The sequence below is a fragment of the Trichosurus vulpecula genome, chromosome 3 (genome assembly GCF_011100635.1).
Source record: "Trichosurus vulpecula isolate mTriVul1 chromosome 3, mTriVul1.pri, whole genome shotgun sequence".
Taxonomy (NCBI): Eukaryota; Metazoa; Chordata; class Mammalia; order Diprotodontia; family Phalangeridae; genus Trichosurus; species Trichosurus vulpecula.
This window is the reverse complement of record NC_050575.1, coordinates 58,546,984-58,559,642: the sequence shown is the minus strand read 5'-3', so window position 1 is coordinate 58,559,642 and position 12,659 is coordinate 58,546,984. Positions and strand designations below refer to the sequence as shown.

Sequence of the window (12,659 nt, the reverse complement as noted above, 5' to 3'; positions counted from 1 at the left end):
GTTTTCAGTTGAGGACCACAGAGATTAATATCAGCTCTTAACAAAACCCAGTGTCTACACTGCAGATTGAGAGGGTAGGGGTATGGACTGGACCTGAACCTGTGATTGCATTTGTATAAGGAACTCCTGGGTGAGGAGGTTCCCTCTGTCAATGCAGGCCATTGCTTTCTCTGAAACTTACAGCTTTAGAGATTTGCCTAAAGCCAACAGGTCAGGTTACTTGTCTAGGCTCACACAGTTAGTATATATCAGAAGTGGACTTGAGTCTTCCTGGCTTTAAGGCCACCTTTCTTACCTACTGTCATACCATCTCTCTCATTTCGAGTGGGCAGTTTCAATAAGTATCGTGATTCGTGGCAGCTTAAGGTTTCTAAGTGCTCTTAAACTGTCTGGGATTACTGGGTTGGTAGTTACTGGGAGTTTGGTATAGTTTCTTGTCTGGTAGCTAAACAGGAGGGCGAATGAGAATCAGAATGGATTGTTATGCCACTATGCTAATATTGCCAAGAAAACCCCATGGACAGTATTGGGGACAGTCCATGGGGTCATGAAGAGTTGGACACAACTGCACAGCAACAACAAAAGCTAACCCAGTCCAATTGTGATTGAAACCGCACAACTCAGGCTTACTCTGAAATCCCCACTTCCAACAGGAACATGGATGGTCTCAGCCTGGACCTTTGGCCATTGCTCTGGAGGCTATGGTTCTACATATACCCAAGGTAGCCAGTGCAAAGTCGTGGGCTGGGATGATGTTGGGCAGAGAGATGGAGAAGACTGGGATGAGAAAGGACAAGGGCTGGAAGATGGGCTGGTGACAGATGGAGGCTTCACACAAATGTCCATCCAGCCTCCTGTTCCAGGGAGGAGATGAAGTCCAATGGGGTCTCAACCCCTCCCTGCTTTTCCTCCTTCCTTCTTTTCTTCCCTCCCTCCCAGGGCCAGCCGGGAGTCCATCAGCACAGTGGCGAGCACCTCATTACAGTGCATAGTTAGAGATCCAGGAAGCGGCACAATGAATTAGTTCGAAATACAGTACATCTGAGCCATAAATATGGTATTTTAAGTATATACTTTTTTTTCTGCAATTAAAAATTAGTTTATAGTCCTGATTCTATTCACAAGTAACAATTTTATCATCACACACTACAGACAGAAAATGTGATGGGAACACAGCTGCAACTTCACAATGGGAAGGAGAGAGGGGGAAGGGGTTAGGAGGGTTGGGGCTGGGTGGCAGAATGCTTACAGACGCACCAAAACAACCAATCTGAAGCAAGGGTACTAAAGTGTGGCAGTGGAACATCAACACCATGGAAACTCACAAACAGAAGCAGCTTTGTTCAATGTAAACATTGATTTAAAGGGACAGCAATCTCAGTCTCTCTTTCTCTCGCTCTCGCTCTCTCTCTCTCACTCTCTTTTTTCATATACTCAATTTCTTTGAAAACGTAAACATATTGGAAGGGCCTTGACTGAGGTATTGAGGTATTCCTCTAGGATTAAGGCTGTTATCGATGTAGGCTTCTCTGGGCCTCCTTCAGCAAGCTGTCAAAATCCATGGCTTCATACTTGTTTTTCACCGAAGCCGGGGAGGCCTCTTCTATATTGGAATCTGAGAAGGGCAGGGACAAGAGGAGGAGTGAGAGACTGGACCATGATGCATGCCCCCTTGAATTGGCCCATGGCTGAATGTGTTCAGCCACAAACTGATGGGGACACTGAGGTGAAGGATGTGGGGGAAGCCTGGGACTGGCTTTTCTGATGTCAGCCTCTATGGTTAGGGAGGGTCGCCAAATAGTGTTCCCTTGGTAATCTTAACTTAAAGAAGTTGGAGCTAGAAGGAAGCTTGGAGATCACTTAGTCTAACACTCATTTTACAAATGGGAAAACTGAGCTCCAGAGAGATTAAAGGATTGGATCGAGGTTACTGAGGCAAAGTCAGGATTAGAATACAGGTCTTGTGACTCTTAAGATAGTACCCTTTCCACTGCACTAAATTTGTTACCCTTAAATATATAGATATCCTTGGGGAGTCATATTTTTGTATGTTTAAATGTATACAAACCCTTGAGGGAAGCAGTTCATATTTCAAGGGGTACCATTTTGGAGGGGAGGGGAGTTATGAGTCCTATAAATGGAATATTTTTTGTTGTTTTTGGAATCTTTGTTGTTGCCCATAGTTGTGAGTGAACATGGAAAATGTGAGCTATTCTTGGGCTCCGAGGATGGCATCCAGTCTAGGGGCTAATAATTCTGCTCTTTTTACCCTTATAGCCTCAGCTAAAGGACCAGGATAGGTACAAAGACCCTTTGAAGGGGCTGTGAAAACAGCCTCCATCTGGAGATAGAAGTCTAGTCTTTCTAAACCTTAAAGTAATAGATGGTTCCTCAAACATTGTTTTCCCCTCTGAACACAGCCCAGGGAATGGCAGTAGGTGAGAGGGCAAAAGGGGAAATTGGGTAAGCCTTGCAATTCAAGGATGGGGACTGACTTTGCAGTCTTACCGAAGTTAGTGCATCTGGTCCAGAAGAACTGCCCAAGTCCCCCGTAGCTCAATTGGAAGAAGGGCTCGTTGCGCTTCCTCAGGGCTGCACCATTCCTCAGGGACAAGGCTGCATGCTCTGAACACCGATAGGTAATAAAACCATCTTTGTCCCCCCTGGAGAACAGAGCAATGAAGAGTGGCAGGTTACCCACAAGAGTTCTGCAGTTGCTACTGGCCAGTGCTGGCCTTCGGGAAACTCCTAATGATAGGCACAATAGAGTACTTGACATTCATATAGTACTTTAAGGTCTGAAAAGCAATTTACATATATTATCTCATTCAGTCCTCCCAACAACTCTGTGAGCTAAGTGCTTTAACTATTATTCCCATTTTAGAGATAAGGAAATAGCTTCAGACAAGGTTATGTGACTTATCCCCAGGCATACAACTAATATTGTCAGATGAGATTTGAATCCTGGTTCCAAGTCCAGCTGTCCACTACAATTTAGCCCTATAGGGAGGCAAGAAGGAAGTAAGTGGAAGCAAGTGTCCTAAGGGGCACCAATAAAGTGGAAGCACCACTTATTTCCTAGTTCTTATTCTAAGAAAGTTCCCTAGGTGTCAGGGGTCCAGGGCACTGCATAGATGAATACCAAAAAGATTCTTCACCTCTAGTCATCATGATGGAAAGAACAATGCTTTCCATGGACACAGTCCCTTCCATCACAGAGCTCAAATCTCCTTCTAAGACTCAAGTCAACATAAACTTTGTACTAAGGTTATGGACAGAAAGGAGCAATCAGGACAATAAGAAAGAGAATAGACGACCATGTCATCGCAGTATAGTATAGGACACGAAACATGACTCCCTTTTCTCTCTGGATTGGCTCACTCACTTCAAAGTGAATGTGTATGCTGACAGGTTGGAGGTTCTCAGAGTGGTACTAAGGATTCTAGGGATAGCACAGGAGGAAGGAATATACTTCTGCTCTTGCTTCTGCAACTCCTGCTTCTATGGAACCAATATATGTTGCCTAATTATGGTGTAGATGGCAGGAATGTGAATTTTGGTGCACCATCATGAGATAGAGGTGAGTTACTGAAGAGATGCTGCTTTGGACAGTAAAGTAGAACTGAGCTGGGAGACCCTGGTCTCTTGAATTACTTTGGGGACTATGTAACAAATATATGTTGCCTAACTATAGATGGCAGGAATGTGAATTTTGACTTATCGTCATGAGATAGAGGCGAATCATTGCAGAGATGCTGCCTTGGACAATAGAGTAAATCTTAGCTGACCTCAGAAAGACCTTGGAGCAGGTCTGGGAAGAGATCTCAGAGCTTGCACTGTCACCTACTGTTTGGAAGAGAGGAGTCAAAAGAGGTGAGCTGAGATGAGCTGGGAGCTCCTAGAAGATCTTAGAGCTGAAAGCTGATATCAGGAGAAACCTCTGGTTGGGTAAGGAAAGAGACCTCAGAACTGGAGGAAGAGGGGCTTGCACTAACATTTGTTGCTTGGAAAAGCAGACTTATGAGAGACACTTCCTGCCCAAAAAGTAAGAGCCAAACTAGAAAAGCTAGGAAGATCTCAGGTTTAGGGCTTTTTGCTTTAGCTGAAAGAGCCTAACCATAGCTCAGCAGCCCAGAAAAGAAGCATGTCAAGTGGACTAGCCTCTGCAGAGAAGCAGCTCTACTCAGCAGGTTAATAGAAAGGCCCAGAAATGGCTTGAGCAGAGCAGCCATTGAGGAAACAGTCTTCTCAGACCTACTCCAACATCTTTCTGAGGTCAGCTAAGATTTACTTTACTGTCCAAAGCAGCATCACTTCAATGATTCACCTCTATGTCATGACATTAAATCAAAATTCACATTCCTACCACCTATATCATAATTAGGCAATATATATTTGTTCCATAGTCCCTAAAACAGTACAAAAGACCAGAATCTCCCAGCTCAGTTCTATTTTACTGTCCAAAGCAGCATCTCTTCAGCTACTCACCTCTATCTCATGATTATAAACCAAAAGTCACATGCCTGCCATCTATACTATAATTAGACAATCAATATTTGCCCCATAGTCCCCAAAGCAGCTTAAGGGACAAGTATCTCCCAGCTATTACCTTTAAAGTCCTCAGGTCTGTCATATGCAAATTAGATGCAAGGAAATAGTACACTTAAGTCAACTTTACCCACAGTTAGTGCCTTTTCTCTGTAGGGCTTTTCCCCCCAGTGTTTCTCTCACAACTCTCCCCGTTTCTGTACCTTTCCATCAGCCAAACTGTCCATATGTGAGAAAAGCATCCTTTACATAAAGATCAGCTGAGAAAACTGGGATTGTTTAGATTAGAAAAATGAAGACTTATAAAGTCTTGAAAACCCTTATTGAAGACAGATGTCAAGCAGAAGAGGAATTTTCCTTGTCCTCTTTGTCAGAAATAAGCAGTGAGGAAAAGGCTGAAAGGTGCAGATTTTGGCTCTTACAGAGAATAACTTCCTAACAATTAGAGCCATTCAAAAAATGGAATAGACTGCCTCAGGACCAAGGCGTTCCTCTGCAGGGAGTACTGTGAAGGCTAGATGACCACTTTTAGGGGATGATGGAGAAAGGATTCTCTGTCAGGGACAATTTAGACTAGATGTTCTCCATGGTCTCATCTAACACTAAGGTGACAATGATTCTCTGGAAACTCAACTGTTTATGTTCAGTCACCCAGGCAAAATGACTATGAAATGAAGAAGGGCACCTTCCAAGACTCAAGTTTTGGTCTTGAATGGCTCTATCCATCATAAGCTAGTGCATGATTGTTCATTTCCAGGGTCTGCTCATCTTGGGATGGGACTTCTCCACATGAGCATGTGTCTATATATCTCATTTAGGCTACCTTTACTGGGCAGCAGAAACCCAACAGACTCACCTCTTGTTCCTTTTCAGCACTTGACACTCCACAATCTCCCCAAACACTTCAAAACGTTTCTTCAGCTCACTGGAACTCATGGTACTGGAGAGGTTCCTAATGTACACCACCCGGCCTTCTCCCTGCTCAAAAAAGAGGGACAAACATCCTTCAGTGGCCTTCTTGCCCTGGGCTGAAGATGTGCGTTTGACTCTTATGGATGCTCAGGAATCTCAAGAATCAAAATGGCAAAGAGATCCCATTTCCCTCTTCCCCATTTGAAACTATGATTCAGGCTGAGTGGGGGCAGTGCCCAGAAATTTGCTAGCTCTGATAATAATGGATCCACCTAGTAAAAAGTAAGTTCCTCAAGAGCAGGTACTCTTTTGTCTTTGTACAGAGTTTATTCCTGGGTTTTACATAGAGTAGGCACTTAATAAATATATAAGGGATTGTTGGATTTGGATGATCAGCTAGGTCCCTCGAGCCAGACTCCATCCTGAAAGCCAGACTAATCCTAGCCCAAAAAAAAAAATGGGCATTTCCCATCCTTGATATGCTTATAGTCAGTAAATCAACAAGCATTTATTAAGACCCTACTATATATATATATATATATATATGTATATGCCAGGCACTGTACTAAGCACCAGGGATACAATGAAAGGAATAAGTCCTGGCTCATGAGGCTTATATTCTAAAGGGGAAGACAATATGTAAATAACTAGGTACCTATAAGATATGTACGGAGCACATGAAAATTTGTGAGAGCAGGCTGATAAAAATAAGCAATGATAAAACTTTGAAAAAGGCCCTCCTTTCTCTTAGATTCTCCCTGACCTACCTCACATGCTCCTCTCACACTCAGCCTTTCTCTCAAGGGGCATCTGCAGCCACCTATCCAAGTCACATCACTCCACTCACTGCTCTGTTGTTCATAGAATGGAAGAAAGTTAAGAGCTGGAAGGGACCTCTGAGATGATCTGGTTCAACCTTCTCACTGTCTATAGACATTTCTAGAACCTGGGGATGTTTAGCATCTGGATCTAGATGTCCAGAGCTGAGAAGACTTTACCAGGAATCTTCAAGCACTGAAGGCTTGCCACATGGAAAAAAGATTAAGATTTGTTCTGTTTAAGCCCAAGGGGCTATCAAATGGGTGGAAAATTGCAGGTAAGAAGACTTCAATTTAATGAGGTGCTGACCAGCAAAGCTCTTCCACAATGGGCTATCTCAGGTAGTGAAACTTCTGTCACTAGAGGTGTCCAGGAAGATGCTGTAGATGACTAGATGATGTCCCATGTTTGTTCTGGTTTTGAAATCCTATGGTGTTATATGCCTATCTGCACATTTGTCTGTCTCTGTATATGTGCTTTCACACTTATAAGTCTTGTCAGTTCTTAGCATGCCAGAGAAGACTTATTTTCTACATGTCCAGGTGCCAGAGAACTCTGGTACGTGCCTGGAAGAGACAACTTCCAAGATGTTTACACTATATGTTTTCCTCAGCATAGGGCCTCCACAGACTGACTCCAGCCTACATTTCCAGGCTTTTTCCTCCATGCTCCTCTCCTAATTCATGGCTTTAGCTCCAGCTATATTGGTGCCTCAAGGACACTCTCCATACTCTTGCCTCTTTAGAGTCTATCTCTGCCACAGAGAATGTGCCCCCTGTTTAACCTCTACTTAGTCATGAAGATTCATCTCAAGTCCCAATTGAGTCTTGTCTGACCACCTATAGCTCAGTGACCACTCCCTCCTCTCAATTATTATAGCTCTGTCTCTCCTCATTTCACTCTTATCATACACACCTGGTATTATTAGCTTTCTATCTGTATGTGTGAGTCTTCTTTTCTTAAATAGACTGTGATCTATGAAAGAGGAATGTATGTATGTTTGTCCATCTTTGTATTTCTGGTAGGACTGAGCTCAAAGATGGAGCTTGTGTAGACCTCAATACATGTTTGCCAATGGATAGTTTGAGCCTTGAGAAGTGTAGAGTCATAGCCAGGTGACTCAGGGATTGGGAAGGAGGAATTTTCACATCCAAGAAATTATGTTCTTTATACTAGGGAGTTCTAATGGGAGAATGGAAGGGATGGACAGATAGGACAAAAAGCTTTAGAGTACGATGACAGGAGACAGAAAACCCTGCAGGAGAATCAGTGCTCATCCCTACAATGATACACCTTGGCAGTGTATGAAGGTCCAAGATATGCAAAGATTTGTGGTGTAGGTATTTGTGTATCTGTGTGTTGATATGGGTGTATGTGTTTGCCTGTGGGATGGGGTGGATGTTGGGGGGAGTTGTGAATCACCTCTGTAAGCTATACCCAATCATGAGACTGAGATCTCACAGAGGACCTAGAAATTTCATCTGGAAGATCTTGAAGGCAGCTGCTGGGACTTTGAGGGACTCAAAAAGGAGAACTTGGCTGGCAGTAGTAACCTCTGATCACACCCCTCCCCCATTGTGGGACTTTACTGTCTGAAAATTCCTTCTCTTTCTTTTCCTTCCACTCCACTAGGAACTTAGAAGAATGGGAAATAGATTTTTTTTCATTCAAAGCTGCTCTTTCAGGCCAAGTAGTACAGTTCTGCTTCTCTGGTTCCTGAGCACATGTATGGAGATGAGCAGTCCTGTCTCCAAAGGGAAGTTCACTAGATCAGCCTACTCTTTTGACCTTTGCAAGACCCTAGCCTACTCCTGGTGCCGCTGGTTGACAGGGAGCCTGTGACTTTGGAAGCTCCTTTTTGGACTCTAGTTATTTTTTGGTGGGGAGAAATATCATTGCATAAAGTTGGCCTTAGGTCAGCTGAAATGGAAAGGAGTGTCCCCGGATCTCTCAAAGGGTTTTATTTAAGAAAGTCCCATCCTCTCCCATAAGCCCAGGCTATTTCCCATTCCTTCACTGGTCAGCCCTCCCCAGCTCCTGGGGCACTTACAATGGCCTTTTCTCTTCTCTTCTCAATATGCTGGACACTTGGGCTTCCTTCTCCACAATGTTCCTTGCTTCCACATCTGTTTATAAATAAGAAAACATAGGTTCTTGGTCTGGGTAGATCAAAGGAAGTTTCCGAACTTCCCCTGTGAACAATGAGATGCTGGTTGTCAAATGAAAAACTGCCTTCCACCAGATAGGTTCCTCTTAAACTGGATTTGGCACCTGGGATGAATGTCCTTCTTCACCTGAACAAAAACTGTCTCTGAATCCCTCCTCACTCAGTTCTCCAGCAAGCACCCTGGGGCTTCTCCTCAAGAGAGATTCTCGATCAGCCCCACTCTTGGCCAAGCAGTCTCTACCTGCCAGGAAATTCTTTGGAAGGAGCAGTGTGTTATAATGGAAAGAGGACAGGATCTGCAGTCAGGATACCTGGATTCAAATTCTAGCTCTGTCACTTAGTAGCCAAGTCAAGGCCACCTCCCCGAACCTTAGTTTCCTAATCTGTAAAACAGCACTGTTCACAGAATTGCTGTATTTTATAAATTGCAAATTTACAAAATGTATATAATTATAAATTGTAAAGCACCATACATGGGAATTCTGAAGAGGTGCCTCTTGGCTACCATTGGGCTAAACCCAAATATACAACTCTCTGGGCCCCGCTATCTTTCCAGGTCATCTCTGACTAAGCAGGACTCACTATAGCCAACCCTCCCCAGAAGCTGGAGGGGCTCACTGCCTCTGAAAAGCTCACTCCTACTGAAGGCTGTTGTGGAGAAACTCTGTTGTTTAAATAGTTCAACATGTGTTATTCATTTACCTATGTCTGGGGGTGGGAATCGGGTGAAGAGACTCCGGTCTGTAGAAAGCCAAGATGGCTTTACAGGAAGCAAAGTGCCCAACTTTCTAAAAATGCTCAGGAAAATGAAAGAACACACCTTATTCTTAGTACCACTGAGGCAGTCTGTGGCTTCAAGGCATTCAGAGCCTGCAAACAGCAGCTTTAATTATATATGGGTGGGTGAGGCTATCTCTCCAACCTCACCAACCCTCCCCGCCTCCAAGATACAGTAAAACCCTCAGATAAGGGAGGCCATTTATACAACTACAAATCCAGTCAAAAGCCAGAGAGAACAGACAAAATAGGACAATACAATTTAGAGTGATCTTTGAGACCAACTAATCCAACCTCCCTCACTTTACTGATGACAAACTGAGATCTAAAGGGACGGTTGGACTTAACCCCAAGTCACACAGGTATTAAGTATCATAGCCAGAAACCCAAACCCAGGATTCTCAATTCTTTCTTTTTCCACTAAAGTCAATCAACCAGCAATTAAGCACCTACTACGTGCTGAGCACGGTGCTAGGCCCTGGGGATATAGATAAAAGAATAATCTCTTACTCTCAAGGAATATAAAACTCTATTGCCCAACATCATTCAGAAAACATCAGAAAGTCCTTTAGCTCATGAATATTGTTTACAGGAAATCCCACCACCTGAGGCCTCCCTCCCCCAGGGTTTATTTACTCTGATTTTATACAAAGTTCACACACACACACACACACCTGGGCTGTCTGTTTTTACCAGCCCACAGTAAATAAGAAGCAGGAAGGAGATGGGTGAACAAAACAAAAAACCTTAGAAGAATATGCCTAGGAGGGCAGACCAGGGCCATGCAGCCTTGGGACAAATATCCATGTACACACACATCTGTGGTCCCCAGTTCACAATCATGGATGATGACATTTCCTTAAGTAATCAAGAAAAGGCTAAACCAGAGGTGGGGACCCTGTTTTGAGGCCACATGGGACTCTCTGGGTCCTCAAGTGCAGCCCTTTGACTGAACCCAAACTTCAAAACATCCCCTTAATAAAAGGATATGTTCTATAAAACTTGGACTCAGTCAAAAAGCTGCACCCAAGGACCTAGAAGGTGGCCTTGAGGCCACAGGTTCTCACCCCACTCCCTCTCTGCACTGGGCTAAACTCTGTTAGGGCCCTTTGTATTGCAAAGCAAGGAAGTTGCCTACCACCAGTCTTCTTACATCTTACTCCCCTCTAAGTACTCTTTTGATGCAGTGTCCCTGGCCTCCTAGCTGTTCCACACACTCCCATCACCCAATGTTCATTTTCATTGGCTGCCCACCATGCCTAGAATTCTCTCCCACTTGGCTTCTTCAAGTCCCAACTAAAATCCCACCTTCTATAATAAGCCTTTTCTCAGGCTTCTGGGAAGGTGAGGTCATTACTTACAAGTGAATTCGATTTAAGTGAGGTAGGACTGTGCAAAGTCACCAGCCTCACTCTCTCTCCTCCTGAGCCAACTGGGTTCAGTGGCAAGGACTGGAGTCATCCTGATCTGTACCTTACTACTGGACCCATATGGCTCCAGAGGAGAAAGTGAGGCTGGTGACTTTTCACAGCCCTGCCTCACTTAAATCCAGTTTACTTGCAAGTCATGATATCACCTTTCTGATGTCATGGTCCTCTTCAATGTCATGATTCTCTTCAAGATCAAAGGACAAATAACAACTTGGGTTTCCTTAATCTTAGGGCCTTCCTGCTATCCTGTACATAGTTGTTTGCATGTTGTCTTCCCCATTAGACTGTGAGTTCCTTGAGGGCAGAGAGTGCCTTTTTGCCTTTCTTTGCATTCCTAGAGCTTAACACAGTGATTGGCACATAGTAGGCGCTTTAAAAAATGCTTGTTGACTTTTTGGCCTGGCCAAGGAAAGGTAGTAAGCTAGGGCCTTTAAGGTCTTCAGTTAAAGAACTTTCTGGGAGCTTCCTCAGGAGATGGGAGACCATCAGGCACCATATGAGATAATCAGGCACTAGATTTTTATGATATTCCTTTTCTTTCTTTAGGAACAACAGATTCTTGGGTTATCTGGTGTTTCTTAGCCTTGGTAGGGAATTAGCTTCCAAAGAAGCGGGGGGTTTGGGGGTGGGTAAGGATGTTTTCTAATTTCATCAGGGTGAGAAAAATCATAGAACAAGGAATGATAGAGCTGGAAGAGAACTCAGATTCAGTCTAAGCTTCCCAGCTTACAGAAAACTGAGGCATGGAAAAGAGGAAGCGATTTGCACATGCACATGCACACACACACATTCTTCTTATTTACTGTGGGTAAACCAAATGGCCCAGGTATGTGTGAATTGTTTATAAAATCAGAGTAAATAATCTTGGGGGAGGGGAGGCAGGAAGAGGGTACGCATGCACCCCAGGTAGAAGGATTTCCTATAAATAACATGTATGAGCTAAAGTGCAAGAGGTCTATGAATGGCCAACTTTGGGGCCCATTGCTCAATAGAGTTTTAAGTTCCTTGAGAGTAAAGAATTGTTTTATTCTTTTAGCTGTATCTGTCTGGCATAAGGCTCAGCACAGAATGAGTACTTAATAATTATTTGTTGATTTTAGTGGAAAAAGAAGGAATTAGGAGGGCCTGGGTTTGGGTCCTGGCTATGCCATTTACTACCGTTGTGGCTTTGGGTCATGTCAAACCATCTCTTCGGATCTCATTTTCTCATCAGTAAAATAAGGGAGGTTGTTGAATTAGTTGATTTCAAAGGTACCTTTCTGCTGTAAATTGTATTATTTTGCCCAAGAATCACAATGTGTCTCAAGGTTGGTTCTTTGCCCTGTGTTTCCATGGCTGAGCTGCTGTTTCTATCTACTTCTTCTTTTGTATTTTTATTTTTTTGCTTTTTTTTTGGAGGGGGGAAGGTAGAGCAATTAGGGTTAAGTGACTTGTCCAAGGTCACACAGCTAGTAAATGTGTCAAGTGTCTGAGGCTGGATTCAAATTCAGGTCCTCCTAGGGCCGGTGCTCTACTCACTGCACCACCTATTTCTATCTAGGCAAGCAGTATTACAATGGTCCAGAAGTGAAACTGTTGAGCAAGGTAGGCCTGGGCAAGAGAGGACTTGTGGCATAGTGGAGAGGGCCCTGAACTTGGGAATCAGTAAATACTAGGTTCAAATCCCACCCCAGATACTTAATAGCTGGCCTAGTCATTTATCCTTGGTTTTGTCATCTACAGAATGAGGCAAGGTTGGACTTGCAGGGCCTTTATAACCGTTCTAGTTATAAATGTATGATCCTCTCATAAGAACCAGCTCAAGTCCAAGGACATAAGTTCTGATAATGTACCTGGCAGAGAATCTATGAAAACCATTCTTTTGCTCCTTCCTGAACATTCTAAAGATTGATAACATCCTATTCTGGGAATTAGAATGTACCAGAAAAGAAATAGAGAGGGAAAGGAGAAACCTGTGAGATGGAAGAATTATCACTGCTGCTAAGAGACAGAATCCAGAGCAAAGG

General features: G+C 43.6%; 1 protein-coding gene across 1 annotated transcript in view; it reads right to left on the bottom strand.

The window, feature by feature from the left end:
- Positions 1 to 607: 607 nt before the first annotated feature.
- PPARGC1B (PPARG coactivator 1 beta) overlaps positions 608 to 12,659 on the bottom strand; it is a 35,219-nt gene continuing 23,167 nt past the window's right edge. The window contains exons 9-12 of the mRNA XM_036749731.1: positions 8,330 to 8,405; positions 5,405 to 5,526; positions 2,509 to 2,663; positions 608 to 1,615 (exon numbers count right to left, since the gene is read on the bottom strand). Coding sequence (XP_036605626.1) covers positions 1,512 to 1,615; positions 2,509 to 2,663; positions 5,405 to 5,526; positions 8,330 to 8,405 — 457 coding nt within the window. The 3' untranslated portion in view covers positions 608 to 1,511. The remainder of the gene's footprint in view (positions 1,616 to 2,508; positions 2,664 to 5,404; positions 5,527 to 8,329; positions 8,406 to 12,659) is intronic.